Genomic DNA, 22,123 nt, shown 5'->3' with positions numbered 1-22,123 from the left:
TGAAGTGGAGGTCAAACCTCAAGTGGGGACCTAAATGCCAAAAAAGATGAAAGAACAGGCAAAAGGAACAAAATTGCAACCAATACAGGAAACCAGGTGGATAGCCAGGTTGACATAAATTAGAACACTGAGATAGGGGAAGGAAGTGGCAATGGGGAAGGAGCGAGGATATGGAGGGAGGGCAGGATGAAGGAAATGCAGCCAGGGAAGGAAGAATTGGCTGAAATAGCTCAGTGCCCCATGTGCGCCACGCACACACTCACGGACGAACTGTGAGCCCCCTAGGGGGATCCTTCGCTCCTGTAATCCTCCTAGCCTCAATCTCTGCCTACCCCCTGCACCTACATCCTCTACCCAAAGTCTCCTCCTCCCCATGCCCTGCATCTCCTCCCAATTCACTTCTTCATGTCATTGTAATCTTGTGCAGCACAAACTCACTGGCTCCAGTGCCTGTGTGTAGCATCTCTATCTTGTACACCTGGGTCATTCCACATGAAGTGTCCTAGGGCTCCCAGCTCAACCATCTTCAATTTTGAACAGTATGTACCTGAGGGCCCTACATGAACGTATGCAAAGTCTCAGACTCACCTGTAACTTGGTTGAGGTGCTAGAGCCACTTTCGTGACGACCATTTTTACAAAGACCGAAAAGTTGCAAAGAAATCTTCAAGTTTGGCATTCCACTATTCCTAATGTAAAAGAGATAGACTCTTACTTCTGGGTATAGTGGTACAACTTTTTGTGCTCTACACACAAATGATGGAAGTAGAGTTCAGAAAGCAATGCATTGGTATAATCTCAGTTCAAAGTGGGCAAGAAAACATGTCACGGGAAATTTGTCGCATACTTTAATGAGGCATAAGTAGTGGAGAAAGTGCGCTATGGACCTGGTCGTTTGCCAAACTACTGTCTGGGTGCTCAGTACATCACAAATTTGGGCCTGGATTGTGCGTTTAATTCCTGTGCTACCATCCTGTAAATTTGATAAAAAAACATGAATGTATCAAAATATACCCATGTTCAAAGTAATTCTCAAAATGGACATCTACCACATTACATTCATTAACACCACAACAGAGCACATTTCATTCTATTAGAAAAACTTGTTTTCATTTTGGTGTGTCTTTGGGTAAGGTGCAAAAATTGCGCCTAAACTATTGAAACTTTTTGTAATTTGACAAAAATCCTTGCGTTGGTCCATGGTCGTTATGCCACTACCAATCTCAGTGACTAGTAGCCCGATCGCCAAGGGGCCACGCCCTATAGCCATGCTAGGTCAGCCACGGGTACATTTCATTACTGCATGTTCCCAAGCCTGAATGTGGGTATCTAGCAGATTCCCAAGCTTGAATGTGGGTATCCAACAGGTTCCCAAGCCTTGTTTGAGTCTGTTTGTGGTTCCCAAGCCATAAAAGCAGATTCCTTCAGTTGTTAAATGTTTTAAATTTGTTGCTGATGTCTAAAACTATTGCTTCCGGCAAACTTTATTGCCACCCCATCATTGAAGCAGCTAGAACTGGTATGACTGCAATTATCTGTTGCCATGCAGTCTTAGGTGCCATGCCACGGTTCATGCGGCTTCCCCTCACTTTTCATCAATTGGCACAGAATGGTAATGGTCTTTTGCACCAGACACTGTACATCCGCCCTCAAAACGTTTTTCTTGATCAATTTTTGCATCTTCAATAATTTCTTTTCTAATAGGGATCAATTCAATGCGATGCACATTTTTTGCCAATATTCAAACAGATCACTTGGTGTTAAAGATTTGGATGTCAATTGGGCGCTGAAGGCTATGCTGCTCAATACTTAACCGTGCCCCCAATTCCATCACATGGGATTTCCTATAGTTTGTTCCAAAAAAATTCCATTCTGCAGTAATGCGAAAATCTTTTTATGATGGCAAAGATTTAGGAAGCTCTTTAAATTTTTGTACTGTGCAGCAGAACCATCACTAAAATAGTGAATATGCTTAATTTCTTTAAAAATGCACTTCAGGGACTTGATGAAGTATGTTAAAAACACATGCACTGCAACTGTGTCATGACAGAGGCAACCACTGATTATGCAGCAGCTGATGCATTTTAGGTCTTCATTATCTTTTCAGTAAATTACAAATGGCTGTATTGTAGCTTGACTATTTTCCCAATGGAATCCTTGAACTGTGTCTTGGACAATAAAGAAGTAATTTTCAGCAAAATCCATTCATGTAATCAATTCTCCTGGTTTGAGACCTTCTTTAGTGAACTGCAAATGCTTGCTCTGATGCTTTGCAGTGTAGTGGCGAGTAGAAAGGGCCAAAAGTTTTGTAACTTAATAGTTCAATGAATTCTTCAACGTCATTTCTCTGGTTTCAAGTGTATCCCCGTCAGTGAGAGTCCATTGTTTGAACTGAATTTTATCCTCAGAATCAATATCTACAAAAGCACTTCCCAAATATTCCTTTAGAGCTTCTGTTTCTGGACATACTTCATAGTGATGAAGCATGCAATCCTTTGTTTCCAAATTACAGACAATTTTGTTCAGTAATATTTCTTCTTTTATTGGGCTATGTGCCAACATTAGTTTTAAATTTTCCCATATTGTGCAGTCACAAACTGAATGTGAACCAGCTGGGCATACTCTCAAAGACCATTTTGGCCTTAATTCACAAAATTGGGAAAATCCAATTTAGGGTCCATTTTTTATTGCAATACGCAACAAACATTTCTTTTAAGTTGCTCAGTAATTTTTGTTTTTGAGCCCTTTCTCCATCAATCCAAACAGTAAAATAGTCCTCTTTTCCTGGACAAATCCGACTAAACTCTTCATCACAAAAATGTTCATTGACTCTTGCCTTCACAGCCTCAGAAAGCTTTTTTTCCACATTTATCTTTGGGCTTTATCAATATTCCCTGTTAATCTTTTAACTTTCTAGTCTTCCTTACCATTCTTTCTGAAATACTAAATTCGTCCATAGTCTTTTTGATAGACCAGCTTTGAGGAACTAAGGTCAAAATTTGATTTTTCTCATTGATTTGATATATGTAATTTGTCTTTCAATTCTTGGATCAGCTGACTGTAATCTGAACAAGTCAAGCATTGCTTGCTTGTGGATGGTTGCTCCAGTTCACTGGGATCAAGTCCTCCCACTTCTGCAATTTTCTTAATAACTGAACCTTCAACTTGATGTATTTTGGGCTTTGCATATCCTTTTGTATCCCTTGCACCAATTTGTTGAAATTTTAGTGGTGATATTCCAACAGCTGTTAAGCTCATACTCAAATTGTGAACATCATTTGTCTCACCATCTTCATCTGACTAAGATGTTAACTTCCATTTGTGAATATTTCAGTGTATCAAATTCTTTTCTACAGGACGGCCACATTTTTCGGACATGGTTTAATATCAGACACAGTTATCCTTTTTAGTAGGTCAGCAGTTTCTATGTTGATTGAGCGCAAGCTTTTTCGTGCAGTAAGGTATCTCTTACCAAATGGGTTGCAGGATGATCTTTGCATAAATTCAAATCTTTGTAGGAGTAAAGCTTCATGATAGAAGTGTAGCTGAACATTTTCAGTAGAGTGTAAACCACTCCATCTAGTAAATAAATCTTGTTGTTCTAAGGAAAGTTCCTTTGCAGCTTTTAGTCCTTTTAAGGCACTGTATGTCATTAAATGGCATGGGGAATCAGTCTTTCAAAAACTGCATCATTAACTTGATCTTATTTTTCCATTTTAACAACAACTTGATATGCTTCGGGTACTAAAATCAAATTGTCAAGTCCTAAATAAAGAAAAGAAATAAAATTAATAAGCATTCATCTTCACGAAAATTATGTATCAGTCTCTAGTACAGTTAAATTTAGCAATGAATCAGTCACAAACAGGTTTAAAATCACCAAATATTAAGCAAAATGAATAATTAAACACTGCAGACATAATCAACAAAATTCCAAATTTAAGGTGCAATTTTTGCACCTTACCCAAAGAGACACCAAAATGAAAATATGTTTTTCTAGTAGAATGAAATGTGCTCTGTTGAATGGTGTTAATGAATGTAGTGTGGTAGGTGTCCATTTTGAGACACACGACTTTGAATGCAGTTATATTTTGATACATTCATGTTTTTTAGGAAATTTACAGGATGGTAGCACAGTAATTAAATATATAAGCCAAGCCCAAATTTGTGATATACTAAACACCCAGACGGACAATAGTTTGGCAAAAGAACCAGGTCCTTTAGCACACTTTCTCTGCTACTTATGCCTCATTAAAGCATGGGACAAATTTCTCATGACATGATTTGTTGCCCACTTTGAACTGAAATTATGCCAAATGCATTGCTTTCTGAACTCTACGAGGTGCGGCTAGAAAAAAACCGGACTGATGCTGAAAAAAACATTTATTTACAATTATTTACAATTTCATGTTATCTCCTTCAATGTACTCTCCTCCTCGGTCTCTACACCGCTCCATACGAATTTTCCACTGTTCATAGCAATGCTGCAGATCATTTTCGGTAAGTCCATACATTACTTCCGTCGCTTTTTCTTTTACTGCTTCAACAGTCTCAAATCTAATTCCTTTCAAAGCTGACTTGACTTTAGGGAAAAGAAAAAAGTCACAGGGGGCCAAATCAGGTGAGTAGGGTGGATGATCTAAGATGGGAATGTTGTGTTTTGCCAAAAACGTCTTCACTGACAACGCACTGTGAGCTGGGGCATTGTCTTGGTGAAGGATCCATGACTTTTTTCTCCACAAATCGTTCCGTTTTCTCCGTACTCGCTCACGTAGGGTAGCCAGGACGCTAATGTAGTAATGCTGATTCACTGTTTGTCCCTCTGGTACCCAATCAATGTGCACAATCCCTTTGATGTCAAAAAAAAAAAAAAAAAAAAAAAAAAAAAAAAAAAAAAAAAAAAAAAAAAAAAAAAAAAAAAAGTCATCATTGCCTTGAATTTCGATTTTGACATTCATGCTTTTTTTTGTCGTGGAGAACCAGGAGTTTTCCAATGCATCGATTGGCGTTTAGTTTCGGGATCGTAAGTAAAAAACCACGATTCATCGCAAGTAATAACATTTTGTAAGAAGGTGGGATCACTTTCAATGTTTTCCAGGATGTCAGAACAAATCATTCTTCGGCGTTCCTTCTGTTCAATTGTGAGACACTTTGGAACCATTTTTGAACACACTTTGTTCATGTTGAAACTTTCATGAAGAATCTGCCTAACACTTTCCTTGTCAACTCCTGTTAACTCAGACACTGCTCTGATTGTTAAACGGCGATCTTGTCGAACAAGTTTACCGATTTTTTCAATGTTTGCATCAGTTTTTGCTGACAATGGTCTGCCAGTGCGAGTGTCATCACTGGTGTCTTCGCGGCCATCTTTAAATCGTTTAAACCACTCAAACACTTGTGTTCGCGATAAACAATCATCGCCGTACACTTGTTGTAACATTACAAACGTTTCACTTGCAGATTTTCCTAGTTTGAAACAAAATTTGATGTTAACACGCTGTTCTTTCTGTACACTCAACATTTTCCGACGCACAGACAAAACGTCAACTACTTAAAACAGACGCCACGGGCAGACTGAGTGCAGGAGGCAGATGAAACTCGAGCAGTAGGCGGAGCGAGAGTCGCGTGACAGGCCACGCGACTTTCAGCCTTATTGCATTCGTTTTATTGTTTCACCAGTACTAGTCTGGTTTTTTTCTAGCCACACCTCGTACTTCCATCATTTGTGTGAAGAGCACAAAAAGTTGTACCACTATACCCAGAAGCAAGAGTCTAGCTCTTTTACATTAGGAACAGTGGAAGGTCAAACTTGAAGATTTCTTCGCGACGTTTCGGTCTCGATAAAAGTGGTCTTCACAGAAGTGGCTCTAGTACCTCATCCAAGTTACAGGTGAGCCTGAAACTTTGCACAAGTTCATGTAGGACCATCAGGTACATACTGTACAAATTTCATTACAGTTGATGACGACTGAGCTGGATGCATCTTCTAAACTGGGACACTTGACATGGAATGATCCACCTGTTGCCTCTTCCTCTTGCATACCTATCCCACACATCTGCTGCCTCTCTCCAAGTCTTAAGTTTCTCCTCCCCAACCCTTCCTCCCACAACTTTTTTCCCCTCAACCCACCCCAGGAGAAACAAGCTGTCGAACTGTAATTGAGTGTTCAAGCCAGAATGATGTAGCACCACAGAGGGGTGTGTGTGTACGTGTACATACTCTACATTGTTAAAGGATTCATTCAAAACCTAGCAAAGTTTTCATTCATTTTTTGGTGCCTGTCACTGACTCAATGCTTCTATTGCTTCTATCAGGCGAGTTGTCTCCCCAGTTCCTAAATTATGAGCGTGTGCTGAAAAGTAAAGCACACATGCTTGTAAAACACGCAAAAAGCAATTAGGAAGATCAGGCAGAAAGTTTATTAACGTTTAATTTTTAAGCTTCAAAATCATATATTTATTTTTCAAATATTCATTGTTGGGACTAACATATTTCTCCCAACATGTAACAAGTTTTTTTCATTCCATCACTGAAAAATTCTTCAGACTTTCTCGAATCCAAGACTTGACAGCTGCCTTCATCTCGTCATCTGAAATGTAATGATTACCCTTGAGCTCTCTCTTGGAGGAAAAAAATAAAAATCACGAGATGTGTTTTTTCCTTCTTTTTTTTTTTTGGAGGGGGGTGGATTGGAGAGTGTGGAGTCGGTTCAATCTTCAGGTTTCACAGAGCCTCATCAGTAGCATGTGAGATGTGTGGATCTGAGCATTATTAAGTTGCTAGATTATTGGTGCTAAGCTACCTCTAGCAAGACAAACTCGATTTTTTAGAGTCTCTATGTACTGAGAAGAATTTACCATTGCCTCTCATACCAGACAATCAGTTACATAAACTCTGTGAGCCTGTCTTTTCTCTTCTTGGTCATAATGATGTACCCATGACTCCTCCCCTATCACAATACTCGAAAGGAGGCCATCTCCTTTGTCACAGTAACACTGAAAAAGTTGCTCACTGTTTTCCAATCAATTCTGTTTTTTTTTTTTTTTTTTTTTTTTCGTGTGAGAGACAGCATGGTACCCATTGTGCACAAATTTTACAATATCCTAATTGTTCAATAATGAAACTGACACGTTTCTTGAATATTCCAATATGGTTTTCACTACACTTTTGAGTGATTTGCTAGTCATTTTGAATCAAATCGTTGATGAGTTTACAATGTTTATTGTCTGTAGAAGTGATGGACATCCACTGCAAGTTTCGTAAACATTTATGGTTTTCCCAGGCCTGCAATACAGATTTTTACTACCCACTGATTTACAGTAGACCTGTCAACAGTATTGTCACCATAAACAGCCTTCAAACAATGATGAACCTCACTAGGAGTCAATTTTTCGTCAGTTAAACATTCAAACAGTTTGCTTTTTAACACACATCTCCATACTTCCGCAATTCAAAATACACTGGATGAACACAATTCATTCGAATTGTGCATATGTATATATGGAGAAGTTACTGTTCACATGCTACTTGGCACATTTCTCAAAGTCATTTAGGTCACATTCTACAAAGCAAGTGTGCATTACTTTTCAGCTACTCCCATATTTACATTGCCGTTTAACATAGACATACAAAATTCCACCATATAGATAAGCCTGCAAGTAAAGAATAATAATAGTCTTTAAAAGTAGAAGAACATTTTTTTTAAAACATATTGACATACAGTGAATAAGAAATGTTAATTGTATTAAAAAAATCTTTATTATTTTGAAAATGTGAAGAATATTAAATCTCAATTTCTGTCACTGAGATACATTCAGTTTTTTTGACTGTGTATATACACTGTAAGGCAACAATAAGTGTGTGCAAGTTCTGTGTCCTGTTAACAATCAAATTATTCTCAAAGTCTTTTTGAGATGACCAAGACAGGAAGTTTATGTCAAGTTTAAGCAATCTTAGGAGGGGGAGGAGGAATTATAGATACAGATTTAGGGGGAGGTGGAGGTACTGGATTGAAAACAGGAGGAGCGGGGGGCATCCCCGGCGGAGGCACGAGATTTCGAGGTGGCGGCGGCGGCTGAACGACTGGTGGAGGAGGTGGGACTGGAGGTGGCACTAAGTTGGGAGGTGGGTGCACAGCAAGCATCCCCACACCCACTCCAGACACTGGGGGCGGTGGGCCTGGCACAGCAGGCACTGGGACTTTAGCCACTGGCTTTTGCTCATTTTTAAATGCAAACTGCAAAAAGAACTGTTTTGTGTCTTTATTCCAGTGTGTCCAGAATTTTCCCTCTGTCTTTTCCACTTCACGGCTTGGGACCTGTAAAAGACAAGAGAAAGTGTGATGATTGTAGCAATAGTATATTTTTTTTATAAAATACTAGACACACTCGTTCTCTCTTACTGAAATGTGCAGGAGTGAAGGCTAATTGTGACTTAGTACGGAAGTCGAGTACACTATCTTGCTGTTGTAAAGTAGCAGAGACAAGGCGAAATGACCGACTGTCATGATTAAATGGCACTCAATGAAGCTGCGCTTTGTTAGAGTGTGGAGGGTGTAAGACAAAATTTAAGTGATGCAGTGTATACAATTGCAAATATGTTTATTACAAGAGAAGTTATGTCTAAGTGTACACTTCAGATCAAAAACATACAAATGTTTTCTAGTGCAAACAGTGTGGTTGTATTCTTGTTTATTCCATCTCCACCATAAGAATATGTATGTGACTTGTCAAACGTTGTGTTCCTGAAATCAAAAAGCACAACATTTCTGTATCCTTTTGGTCGTGGCAAGTAGCTCTAACTTTTTTGAAGACTGTTGTAAATTTATTTTCATAATTAATCCCCATTTAGAGAATGCACTTCATCCTCATGTCATGATTTTTGTACTGTCACCACAGACTTGATAATGCCTTGCAAGTGTAGACAGTCACTGAATAGACATCATATAATACAATAAACTTAAAGCTCACACGCACAAGCACATGCACACGCGCGTGCGCACACACACACACACACACACACACACACACACACACACACACACACACACACACACAAATATACACATCTATATAAATGTGCACATAAACAAAACAACATTTGCTGCTAACCAATCAGTCACTGTACTGGTATCCAATAATTATCTAGTCCTGTGGTTGTATCTGTAGCAGCAATGCCACAAGTCTGCAACTATACTCATGTACTTGCTCTCCTCTCTATGTGGGATGTGTGTGATTGTTGTCAGGTACAAACTCTGTTAAACAGACAGCAGCAGTGACTTGTGAGTCGAGTCACTCAGTACACGAAAATGGCAAGTTTGGAGACGATGTTATGCTGCTTGCTGGCACGTTTAAAGCTAGTACACGAAGCTCATTTCTGATCCCTAACCCCCCCCCCCCGCCCATAAAAAAAAAAAAAAGCACAGTGGGAAGTATCCAGATAACCCGGACGGTGTAACACTGTGCCAAGATGTGCTGGCCGTGCATCAAGGCATGTTTAGCCACAGGGTGATCCTCATTACCAACAAACACTGTCTGCCTGTATCCATTCATGCAAATGGACAGTTTGTTGCTGGTCATTCCCACATAGAAAGCTTCACAATGTAGGCAGGTCAGTTGGTAAATCACGTGGGTGCTTTCACACATGACTCTGCCTTTGATCGTATACACCTTCCGGGTTACAGGACTGGAGTAGGTGGTGGGAGGGTGCATGGGACAGGTTTTACACCGGATCAACACCTTCAACCCATTACATGCAGTCTCCCATCCTTCATCAAAGACACCAACCACTTTCTCGAATGCCTGGAATCCTTACCCAGTCTGTTACTCCCAGAAACCATCCTTGTAACCATTGATGCCACTTCCTTATACACAAATATTCCGCACGTCCAGGGCCTCGCTGCGATGGAGCACTTCCTTTCATACCGATCACCTGCCACCCTACCTAAAACCTCTTTCCTCATTACCTTAGCCAGCTTCATCCTGACCCACAACTTCTTCACTTTTGAAGGCCAGACATACCAACAATTAAAGGGAACAGCCATGGGTACCAGGATGGCCCCCTCGTATGCCAACCTATTCATGGGTCGCTTAGAGGAAGCCTTCTTGGTTACCCAGGCCTGCCAACCCAAAGTTTGGTACAGATTTATTGATGACATCTTCATGATCTGGACTCACAGTGAAGAAGAACTCCAGAATTTCCTCTCCAACCTCAACTCCTTTGGTTCCATCAGATTCACCTGGTCCTACTCCAAATCCCATGCCACCTTCCTTGACGTTGACCTCCATCTGTCCAATGGCCAGCTTCACACATCCGTCCACATCAAACCCACCAACAAGCAACAGTACCTCCATTATGACAGCTGCCACCCATTCCACATCAAACGGTCCCTTCCCTACAGCCTAGGTCTTTGTGGCAAACGAATCTGCTCCAGTCTGGAATCCCTGAACCATTACACCAACAACCTGAAAACAGCTTTCGCATCCCGCAACTAACCTCCCGACCTGGTACAGAAGCAAATAACTAGAGCCACTTCCTCATCCCCTCAAACCCAGAACCTCCCACAGAAGAACCACAAAAGTGCCCCACTTGTGACAGGATACTTTCCGGGACTGGATCAGACTCTGAATGTGGCTCTCCAGCAGGGATACGACTTCCTCAAATCCTGCCCTGAAATGAGATCCATCCTTCATGAAATCCTCCCCACTCCACCAAGAGTGTCTTTCCGCCGTCCACCTAACCTTCGTAACCTCTTAGTTCGTTCCTATGAAATCCCCAAACCACCTTCCCTACCCTCTGTCTCCTACCCTTGTAACCACCCCCATTGTAAAACCTGTCCCATGCACCCTCCCACCACCACCTACTCCAGTCCTGTAACCCGGAAGGTGTACACAATCAAAGTCAGAGCCACGTGTGAAAGCACCCACGTGATTGACCAACTGACCTGCCTACACTGTGAAGCTTTCTATGTGGGAATGACCAGCAACAAACTGTCCATTCATGTGAATGGACACAGGCAGACAGTGTTTGTTGGTAATGAGAATCATCCTGTGGCTAAACATGCCTTGGTGCACGGCCAGCACATCTTGGCACAGTGTTACACCGTCCGGGTTATCTGGATATTTCCCATTAACACCAACCTGTCAGAACTCCGGAGATGGGAACTTGCCCTTCAGTATATCCTCTCTTCTCGTTATCCGCCAGGCCTCAACCTCCGCTAATTTCAAGTTGCCGTCGCTCATACCTCACCTGTCTTTCAACAACATCTTTGCCTCTTTACTTCCGCCTCACTGACATCACTGCCCAAACTCTTTGCCTTTACAAATGTCTGCTTGTGTCTGTGTATGTGCGGATGGATATGTGTGTGTGTGTGTGTGTGTGTGTGTGTGTGTGTGCGCGCGAGTGTATACCTGTCCTTTTTTCCCCCTAAGGTAAGTCTCTCCGCTCCCGGGATTGGAATGACTCCTTACCCTCTCCCTTAAAACCCACATCCTTTCGTCTTTCCCTCTCCTTCCCTCTTTCCTGATGAGGCAACAGTTTGTTGCGAAAGCTTGAATTTCGTGTGTATGTTTATGTTTGTTTGTGTGTCTATCGACCTGCCAGCACTTTCGTTCGATAAGTCACATCATCTATGTTTTTAGATATATTTTCCCCTAAGTGAATTGACGAAACCAAGAGATACAAAATTTGTTGTATTTTAAGTTTAATTCTTGTAAATAATTTGTCTGTTTCCAGGTAGTAATGCATATGTAAAGCAGTGGGATTTAAAATCAGACATGTACCATATGACTTGCACCACATAATTGCTACTAACATTGGAAGTACACAAAAATCACAACACACCTATTGTGGTCTCCTAGGATGATTGTTGCGGCTTCTGGCACTTATATCTTCTCCACAGTTGAATATGTCACTGTGACTATTCTACCCATGATAAATGTTGTCTAGATATTTCTTGTTATATGTCGCATTAAAAAAAAAAAAAAAAAAAAAAGTTTGAGACTATTATGGAAAGTATGTTCCTTTTCAAAAGTAATCTGTGATTCTCTCTTTTAATAAGAAAACATTAAGTACTGTTTCTTTTGTCTCCTTTGTGAAAGGTTTCCTAATAGAAGACACTACGGTTATTTTATATTTTACAATGAAACATGGCTTTGTGTTGGTATAACCTAATGAAGTTCCATTATATGACAATGCACTGTGAAATTTTGTCCAACCATGCAGTGTAGAATTCCTTTGTCATCTGCAACCTTAAGCATATACACAGATTATGAAAATTAAATACTAAAATGCACATGAACATAAAATATCATACCTTAAATGCTATTGTTTCATATGGTTCAGCTGCAAATAGAAGATATTGCCACTTTCTGTCTGGAGGTTCAACCTTCTGTTCATATGCAGACATGAAACGATGCCGAGGAAGAACACCTTCTGCAATTTCAGGATAATCTATTTGAAACAGTAAACTCTGCTGCCCTGTTTCGGGATCCCGTTGCTTTGTCACACGGTAACCAGGACGACCAATCTTCACAAACTTCTTGGGTTCAACTCTTGGTTTTTCAGGTGCAGGCTAGAACATTGTGTACAAATACTATTAATTTCTGTTTCACTTTTCCTGCTACCTATATCTTTCTCAAAACCTGAAAAATCAAAGCTAAGCAGAAAAGTTAGAATAGAGAGACACTAATCATACACTAAGAGAGAGGCACACTGGTTACAGGCATTATAATTTGGCAACTGAGAACTTCTAAGCACCATATTGCCAAGCTTTGAATAAAAGAGAGAATGATTATTATTTTGACATGGTGTAAGTTTAAAGAGAGTATTTTATTAAGTACTACTTGCTGGTTTCAAGCAAGTGCTCATTCTCGAGTGCACAAATGGATGTTGACATATCATTCTTGTAAATAATAATAAAATCATATGACAAGCACAGTTATGTATAGAATGTGATTTTTGTTATACACATTGATTCAGCTGCTCTAGTGCTGGGTTTTATGCAACATGCACCATCTCCAAATACCATGAATAAGAAATTCTTTCACTAGCTACACCCAAACTGTTAGTCCTACAGAAAAAGTGAACAGGACCTTTTTGTACGATATTTATTGTAGTTTTTGCTAGAGGCTATGGTTTTTGAATTAAAAAAAAAAAAAACCACACACATTTTTTTCGAATAACTCAACAGTGGCCTTCTGAGAAAACGCATCCCAGAACAAAATTTAACTACATTAAATTTCCTACAAAAAGGTCCTATCCAATTCTTCGATAGGACTAACAGTTTTCACATAGCAGTGAGAGAATATGAAAATCTAGAGCATGTTTTTGAAGGCATTGCAGGTTGCATAAAACCGATTGGTAAGGGCACCTGACTCGCTCTGTATACAGTAAGTGTTATAAGTTTCAAATAATAGCATGAAACAACATGAGCTTACAACATACACTACTCATTTTATAACTTCAATTTTAAGATCAAACTGCATGACAACTTGCAATGCAAAACAAACAAAACCTTTGTAACAGTGTATACATTACCATAAAGAAGGCGAAACCTGCAAAAATGCAACTAGTATTTTACATTAGAATATACAGATCTCTGTGTTTTACTGCTGAATAGAATAAATATAATGGAGCTAACACTAATGCAAAATATGAATGGTGTCTCTCAGCTTCATTAGCAGATAAAGGAGGGATAGGAAAGAGGAAGTGGAGCAGAATGACAGTTTAGCAGGACTGTCACTCTTTATCACTGGTTTAAGAAACCGACACAGAAAAGTATATCACCATCTTCTTCATATCTTTGTTTCCCCTACTATGCCATATATTGCCTGTTATGGGCCCCCTCTTTTCTTTTGCCTGGTGTGACATCTTTCTCACTCTGACTTTCAATTTTAAAACTTGCTAATCACTCTGGATCCATTCTCTGCAGGTGTTTCTTCCATCTTCAGTTTTCTTAGCACTTTTCTTGTACACCACCCACTTGTTTTTTTTCCCCTCTAATGACCTTATTTCTGATTCTGTTGGTACTTTATATCCTTTAGTAGCTACTAAAAATCTAATTTCAGCATTGCAATTTATTTTTCTTGTTTCTTATTTAAATCCTATCACCCACTTTCACACAGCAATGTTAGGAGAGCAACAGTTTCATAACAATTTCTTTCTTTCTTTCTTTTTGTTTTAGCTTTTGTGCGCTTGTTCATTGTTCTATATAACACGTTATGCTTGTTTACTTTATTCACAGCCATAAGGTAAATAACAACCAAAATAATTAAAATAAGGTATCTGGCAGTAAATCCAAAACTTAGGGGTAGTACATTTAATGTATTTAGGTTATTCGATACTATATTTGCTGCAACTAATTAGTCAAAGGTTAGTATATAATACACCACAAAAATGCAGCTGCAACTGACTAGTAGGTTATGTACTGCCACTGCTACTTTTTGGCATAACTGAGTAAACATCACTGCAGCAGCTAATGCAAGAGGCCATGGAAACGTGTCAGGTCAGAGCTGGTCAGACACAGTTCCAACAGGAGCTACCTGGTGATATGGCGAGTAGTGTCTCCAAAGCATTGGGCTGATCACCAGAAGCTGCAACTGAGCGGAAGCACCAGAGGTGCACCAATGTAGCAGAAAGGCAGAGCCACAATGGGTGACCTGGTTGCTTCACATCTGAGCTGTGGTATGTCATGACTTACTTGACAGACACCGATGCTGTAGCAAAGCAAGAACACACGAAGTTAGTATATACACTCATCAATCTTAGTCAAATGTATCATAGTCTGCCAGTCACCAGTTCTGAGGGAAGACCTTGATCAACAAATCACAACCTACGGACTCTGCCGCAGCTATCTGCGGCGCTGCTGCTTTTGCCAAGTCTGATGCAGTGAAGTTGGTGCCCTCCCTCCAACTGTCAGGCCACTTGGGGACCTACTATGGCTGCTGCTGACCTCCTATCCCGTGAGACGGTTTGGGCCCAGGACCAGGCAGCCACCATCACTTGGGCAGGCAAACATGTTGCTGTATACCTCTGTCCATGTGGGCAGACCCTGATGCTACTATAAGCCATCTTGTCCATGCTGGATAGTCTTTAATCTGCAGTGTGGGCAAACTGCTTGTTGTCCCTGCTGCAGTCAGCATCCCTGTGGGGTAGCTGTCATCATCACTCTACATCTACATTTATATTCCACAAGCCACCCAACGGTGTGGGGCGGAGGGCACTTTACATGCCGCTGTCATTGCCTCCCTTTCCGGTTCCAGTCGCGTATGGTTCACGGGAAGAACGACTGCCGGAAAGCCTCCATGCGCGCTCGAATCTCTCTAATTTTGCATTCATGATCTCCTCGTGAGGTATAAGTAGGGGGAAGCAATACATTTGATACCTCATCCAGAGACACACCTTCTCGAAACCTGGACAGCAAGCTACACTGCGATGCAGAGCGCCTTTCTTGTGGAGTCTGCCACTGGAGTTTGCTAAACATCTCCGTAACACTATCACGCTTACCAAATAACCCTGTGACGAAACTCCCCGCTCTTCTTTGGATCTTCTCTATCTCCTCTGCAACCCGACCTGGTAAGGATCCCACACTGATGAGCAATACTCAAGTATAGGTCGAACGAGTGTTTTGCAAGCCACCTCCTTTGTTGATGAACTACATTTTCTAAGGACTCTCCCAATGAATCTCAACCTGGTACCTGCCTTACGAACAATTAATTTTATATGATCATTGCACTTCAAATCGTTCCGCACGCATACACCCAGATATTTTACAGAAGTAACTGCTACTAGTGTTTATTCCACTATCATATAATAATGCAATAAAGGATCCTTCTTTCTATGTATTCGCAATACGTTGCATTTGTCTATGTTAAGGGTCAGTTGCCACTCCCTGCACCAAGTGCCTATCCGCTGCAGATCTTCCAGCATTTCGCTACAATTTTCTAATGCTGCAACTTCTCTGTATACTACAGCATCAACCACAAAAAGCCGCATAACAGTGCCGACTGTCACACCTCTTCAACACTGGTTTTCATGTTGATATGTCAGAGAACAACCTGGCATCCACACACCATTATATTGCTATCCTGTGCAGAGTGATGTATTACCATCTTCCTGATACTAACAACTCACTTCCACCATCCACTGTAGTGGATGTCACTCCTAGCCATTCTAATTGGTATCAGACACGGGACTGATGACTACACTTGCCCCTGTTTACTGCCTGAAGAGGAATATTACCTGCCAAATAACTGCATTGTATAAAAGTAGAAAAATCAGTAATGCTAGAATCACTTCAATACTGATAAAGATGTAAAACTCTCTTTACTATGCTGTTTTTCATATCATTCGGCTACAGAGATTTAAGGAAACCATGAAAAACCTGTGTGGTCTTTACTGTATAGACCACAACAATGAAAAACCTAAATGGTGATATGAAAAACAGACTTAAATCCCATTTTTTCTGATAAATAGGCCAGTTATGTCCCAGTGTACATCTTGCTACAATTTATTTTCAGACTATATGAGAATTTAATTCCTATTTTATTTCTCTTCCTTTTGGAACCTAAAAATTTTTGCCACCTGCAGAAAGGGAAACAGATGTGTAACACTGTTCCAACACAATTTTCATTCATGAAAGGCAATTTCTGAAGCACTATTCTGACATTTTCAGACAGATAAAAAATGAATACTATACACTTCATAAGTAATTCATGAAACTCAGTTTGAACAAAAATCAAAGATGCTTGCTCATTATTATAAGCTCTGTGACAGAAAGAACTATCACCAGTTAAATCATAAGATATTGGGAAAAAATGACATACGACCTTTAGACATTAAGTGACTGACTAATTACGTTGTTTTATTTGTTATATTTTTACCCACAGTCACCTGATCACTTCACAATGCCATACCGTGGCATACTGAATGTTGATTGTTTTGTAAAAATATGAAAAATTAAATAGTGAGAAAAAGTCATTGCTAAAAACTCTAAACAGGTAACTAGAAATAAAAATTGTTGTAGCAGATCATGTTGAGGAGACAGTGCAGATCATTTGTTGACAATGTTATTTCAGTTACAACTGGCTTTTCTGTTACGGTGGCACACTGACAGAAGTTGGTGTTATGAAGGAATAAGCATCCTTGCAGTGGATTGTATTTGCTTCTGTGAGGATCTTCAAATTACCACTCATTACAGAGTTCACTCCCTGGTCCTTTTCAGCTGATATGGCATTGGCATCTTTAGCCTCCCTGCAGTGTTATATGGTGTAAATGGGTGTAAAGCTATATGGCCTGGCTTGCAGTGGACATCTCCTTGAATGTGAAAATAGAAGGGCATTTGCATCATAGGATAACATAAGTATAAAACAGCTAACTTAGCTATCATATCATTAGTGTAATTTTAAATGTATCTTGTTATTATTAGACACAATTCCAGCAACCAAATAGTAATTAGAGAAGGATTGGGTACCAGTTCCAGCTCTGGTGACAAGAAGGATGAAGAAAGTCAAAAGGAATATTAGAGCAGGCAAGGAAAGTGATATTACTTTCAACAAGAAGGGTTCTGATGTTGTCAATGATATGGTAGGAATGCACATAGATAGGCAGAAAGACCCATTATTATATGATTACACGATTGCAGGCCTGTCAATGGAAGCAGTCATGTCCACATGCTTATGATACCATTATTGTATGATTACACGATTGCAGACCTATCAATGGAAGCAGTCATGTCCATATGCTTATGATGCCATCTAAAGTGGAATAACTACATAAAACTAATTGTAGGTAAGGCAGTTGCCAGACAGAGATTCACTGGAGGAATGTGCAGGAAATTTTGCCCATCTACAATGGAGGTAGCTTACAAAATCTTTGTTTGATCAATACTTGAATAATTCCCATCAGTCTGGGATCCATACCAGATAAGACTGATAGAGGAAATAGAGAAGATCCAAAGAAGAGCAACACATTTCATTACAGGTTCATTTAGTAACCGTGCAAGTGCTACACAGATCCTCAGCCAAATCCAGTGGTACGCACTGCAAGAGAAGTGTTCTGCATTAAGGTCTGCTTTACAGTTAAAGTTCTGAGCACGTATATTCCTGAAAGAATATCTTGCAAAAAGATTATGAAAGCAAAATTAAAGAGATCTGAGCTCACATGGAGGCTTACCAGCAATCGTTCTACCTGCAAACCATTCACAACTGGAACAAGGAAAGGGGAAAGTGACAGTGGTACACAAGGGACCCTCCACCACACACCCTTAGGTGGCTTTTGGAGTACAGATGTAGATATATAAGGGTAGTGCATTGGAAAAAGAACATGGTAACACAAAATGTACTGTAAAATTACAATGGCTTACCTGACCAGTCACAATCACACTATTTTTTACACGGCTGCTAATGACTTCAACATAAGTGGCAGCTTTTTATTGTCTTCTTCACTGGTTTCACAATCATTCATCATGACAGCATCCAGATTATTAGCAAAGCAGTCTAAGGCCCATGGCAAAAAGAGCTAATTCAGGGCTAGTAACCTTGATAACATCCCTATAGTATTTGTGTGTAACAACCAAAGAAGTACAAAAAGTGGGAGTCTCTTGCCATTCCACCCCCACCCCCCTCCCCTCCTTTCTCCTCCAGCCCACTGGGGTGAAAGCTGACATGAGCAACTCCACTGCAAGCATGCTCTGAATGTAGGCATCTCAGTCTGCTGATACCAGGACACACCAGGGATAAAAAGTGTAATTACAAATTGCATGTAGGTTTAACTTAATTTCATGTAAGCTAATTAAAATTTATATCTTGAAGCCTTATTATAACACAGTATGCCAAAAAAAGAGAGAGACTGTATTATGAAACTGCAGCATACTTTTCTTTTTCATGTAGTAATTACCATGGTTTGTCATAGCCACTAGACAGCTAACCTTACATATTATAGCAAATAAATAAAAAAACTCAGTGACATTTTTGTTCACATTCTCGAAGGAATATAAATGCATGCATTTACTGAAACAAAGAAAGTCTTCCTTACAAGCTATTTTACCGTTACTATTTTCCATGGATATAAACTAATTAGTTTTTAGAGAATGTGTGACAATGTCAAAGTTTGGGAGGGTGAAGAGAGCTGTCCCGCTGGTTCAGAACTGCAGGACAGAGCACACCCTCACCCACAGCTTCTTCCATTGCCAACACAGTCTGTCATTATGCTCTCCCATGTTGGGGGCTTAACACAACATTCGGAAAAACTGGAGAAGGCTAATTGTAATTTTTTTTGCTGCAACTGATAGTATCTGCACAAATAAAAGGGCAATTGTGACTGGTCAATGAAGTTACTGAGATTCAACTGACAATCATTGCCCTGTCAGACATGGCCATATAGACATAAGGTATATGACACCTTTCTTCATCTAGCAGGAGAGCTGTTAACAAACCTCAAACCATATGATATGCTGCTTGTGTGGAAAAATGTTCTCAAAGTAATGCCGAGAACATAAAATTTCATTCTGATTTGATGAATTCCAAACAGGCACTGAGAGTAGTGTTTCAGGGCTTGTCTATAGTCACAGAATGTATCACAAAGCTAAATGCAGAGGATTTTGTATTAATGTATGCACACCAGTTGTCAAGGCTAATCCCTCCAGGAGGAGGCGGCACAGCAGACTCAGACAAGTTAATTCTACACTGAAGCTTAATTATTTCCACAAATGCTCACTTGGGCAGAGGACTGGGAGAAAGCCCTACCTAGCAGCACCTCACCTCCAATTACCTCCACAAGCAGAGCCAGAGGTCATCCTGCCACCAACAAACACTCTTTCACTCGAATGCGACTTGAGGATAAAAATTATTAACCGACAAGGGGACCTTAAGGACAGCCTTCCTTTGATTTTCTTCACAGGATTTGAAGGCCAGAGCCCAGATTTCAATATCCTAAAATAGAATGACACAGTTCTCAAAAACATATAAAATAAATTGTCTGTAAACATTAGAATATTTCCGAGTGCTGCTTACTACAAAACATTTCAAGCTTATTAACATAACTGCTGGTAACTGAACACATAGCAACAAATATCTATAATATTTTTTTGAGGGCATTATCAGTCATCTCAGCACTGACCCAATCCCAAACGGGTCTCCCAGAACTTCTCTTTTGTGGAGAACCAACCATACCTGTAATAGACTACTACTACAATGGGGATCACTACTACTACAATGGGGATCACCACTACCAAAGGTATTCTATCATGTCACTTCCCCTTTAGTATGCTTCTAACGTAATTGCTTAGTCAAATGCGAGATCATGTTACAAAGAGTTTGGACATTGTGTACCTGAGGTGGGACGTCGGAACAAGCCTGGTATTAATGTAAACAACATGCTGGCTGCTCAGTACTCTGGCCTTCAGCGAGTGTGTGTGTGTGTGTGTGTGTGTGTGTGTGTGTGTGTGTGTGTGTGTGTGAGGGGGGGGGGGATGGGGGGGGACAACAAAGGAATTATGAGACTTAGATATAATGAAAAGTTGGAATTCTCTTTCTGCTACAATTAAACGCACAGGACAACAAGCTGCATATGGAACTATTTAATGTTTATTACATCATCAGCATTACGATATTTCAATTTCATGTCAATATCATTGAATGATATCTTTTAACAGAAGAAACATTACTCTAAATCTAAATATGGTGGAAACACTTTTGCTTTGTAAATCACATGACAAGAACACTCATGAATAAAATGAAAGTAATAGCTACAGGGACTTTCATGACAAGCAATTAATTTTACTTTTTGCAACATGAAAGAATTAAAAAAATAGATCCTATATTTGTTCAATAGCAGTGGTGAGAAATAACTCATTGGACACTTCTTAATGTAAAAAAAAAAATATGAATACGCAAGAATAGCTAAATATATCAAACACCCTGATGGGTAAAAACCCCTAATGCTCTGTGGGATTGAGTGCTGCCTGGTGGCATTTTAGGCACACAATACAGAAAGGAAAGTAAACAAGTGGAGCAGAAATGGAAGGGGAATCATACCAGTTATAGTTCAAGGTGCAAATACGGAAATCCATGGCATAAGCAACTTTGACAATAGCAGAGCATTACGGCCTGGCACCTGGAAATGAGCACCTCAGAAATAGCAAAGCTGGTTTGCTGTTTGTGTGCTACTGTTGTGGTCATCTACGTATAGTGCTCGAAGGACAGTAAAAGAACAGAGTAGGTGTCGGACATCCACACTACGTTATAGGATGTGGAGGTCGGAAGCTCGACACTCTTTGAAGCATGAGGTGGTGATTTGTGGTAGATGTGACAACAGAGTACAATGCTGGTGTAGGCACAAGTGTGTTGGAGGACACCATTCAGCAAACATTACTGAACATGGGACACCACAATAGATGATCACTGTTACCATGCTGGCCTAACATCAGTAATTACGAATGCAATGAGTGTGGGGCCACTGAAACTGGACTGTGAATCCATGGAAACATGTCACAGTGTTGGCTGAATCATGTTTCTTGCTACACTAGCTCAAAGGTCAGATATACCATCTTCCAGACAAACAGTGTCTCACAACATGCACCGTGCCACGGACAAAGGCTGCTGGGGACAGTATTATGCTATGATAGGGCAGTAACCAAAGGCACAATGACAACTGTGGACTACATGAACACTGCTGAGGACCACTTGCACCCCTTTACGCTTGAGGTCCTCCCTGATTGTAATGGATATTCCAGCCAGATAACTGCTTATATCACAAGGCCAGAATCGCACTACATTTGTTTGAGGATCACAATAGAGAAATCACATCGATGTCTTGGCCACCAGATTCACCTGAACTGAATCTGATTGAACACATCTGGGATGCTATCAGGCAACAGCTCCGATCCCACAAGCCACATGTTAGTAGACATCTGGTGCCACATACCTCTGAAAAACTACCAAAAACTTGTTGAACCCACGCTATGCAGAAGTGCTGCTTTATTATGTTCTAAAAGTGGGCTAACACACTATTCAGCAAGTGGTCATCATGTTGTGGCTCATCAGTGTATGTACAAAAGTGTCTACCAATAGATTTTATAGAAAACAGCAATTGTGTTTCTAATTGTATTGTGACAATTTAACATACA

At 40.1% G+C, this 22,123-nt stretch overlaps 1 protein-coding gene across 1 annotated transcript in view; it reads right to left on the bottom strand.

Moving 5' to 3' along the window:
* Nucleotides 1-7,739: 7,739 nt before the first annotated feature.
* Nucleotides 7,740-22,123, bottom strand: part of LOC126412467 (splicing factor 3A subunit 2) — a 37,648-nt gene continuing 23,264 nt past the window's right edge. Inside the window, exons 4-5 of the mRNA XM_050082079.1 lie at nucleotides 12,314-12,571; nucleotides 7,740-8,317 (exon numbers count right to left, since the gene is read on the bottom strand). Coding sequence (XP_049938036.1) covers nucleotides 7,943-8,317; nucleotides 12,314-12,571 — 633 coding nt within the window. The 3' untranslated portion in view covers nucleotides 7,740-7,942. The remainder of the gene's footprint in view (nucleotides 8,318-12,313; nucleotides 12,572-22,123) is intronic.

Source organism: Schistocerca serialis, chromosome 7 (genome assembly GCF_023864345.2).
Source record: "Schistocerca serialis cubense isolate TAMUIC-IGC-003099 chromosome 7, iqSchSeri2.2, whole genome shotgun sequence".
Lineage (NCBI taxonomy): Eukaryota > Metazoa > Arthropoda > Insecta > Orthoptera > Acrididae > Schistocerca > Schistocerca serialis.
This window is presented reverse-complemented; position numbering and strand designations above follow the sequence as displayed.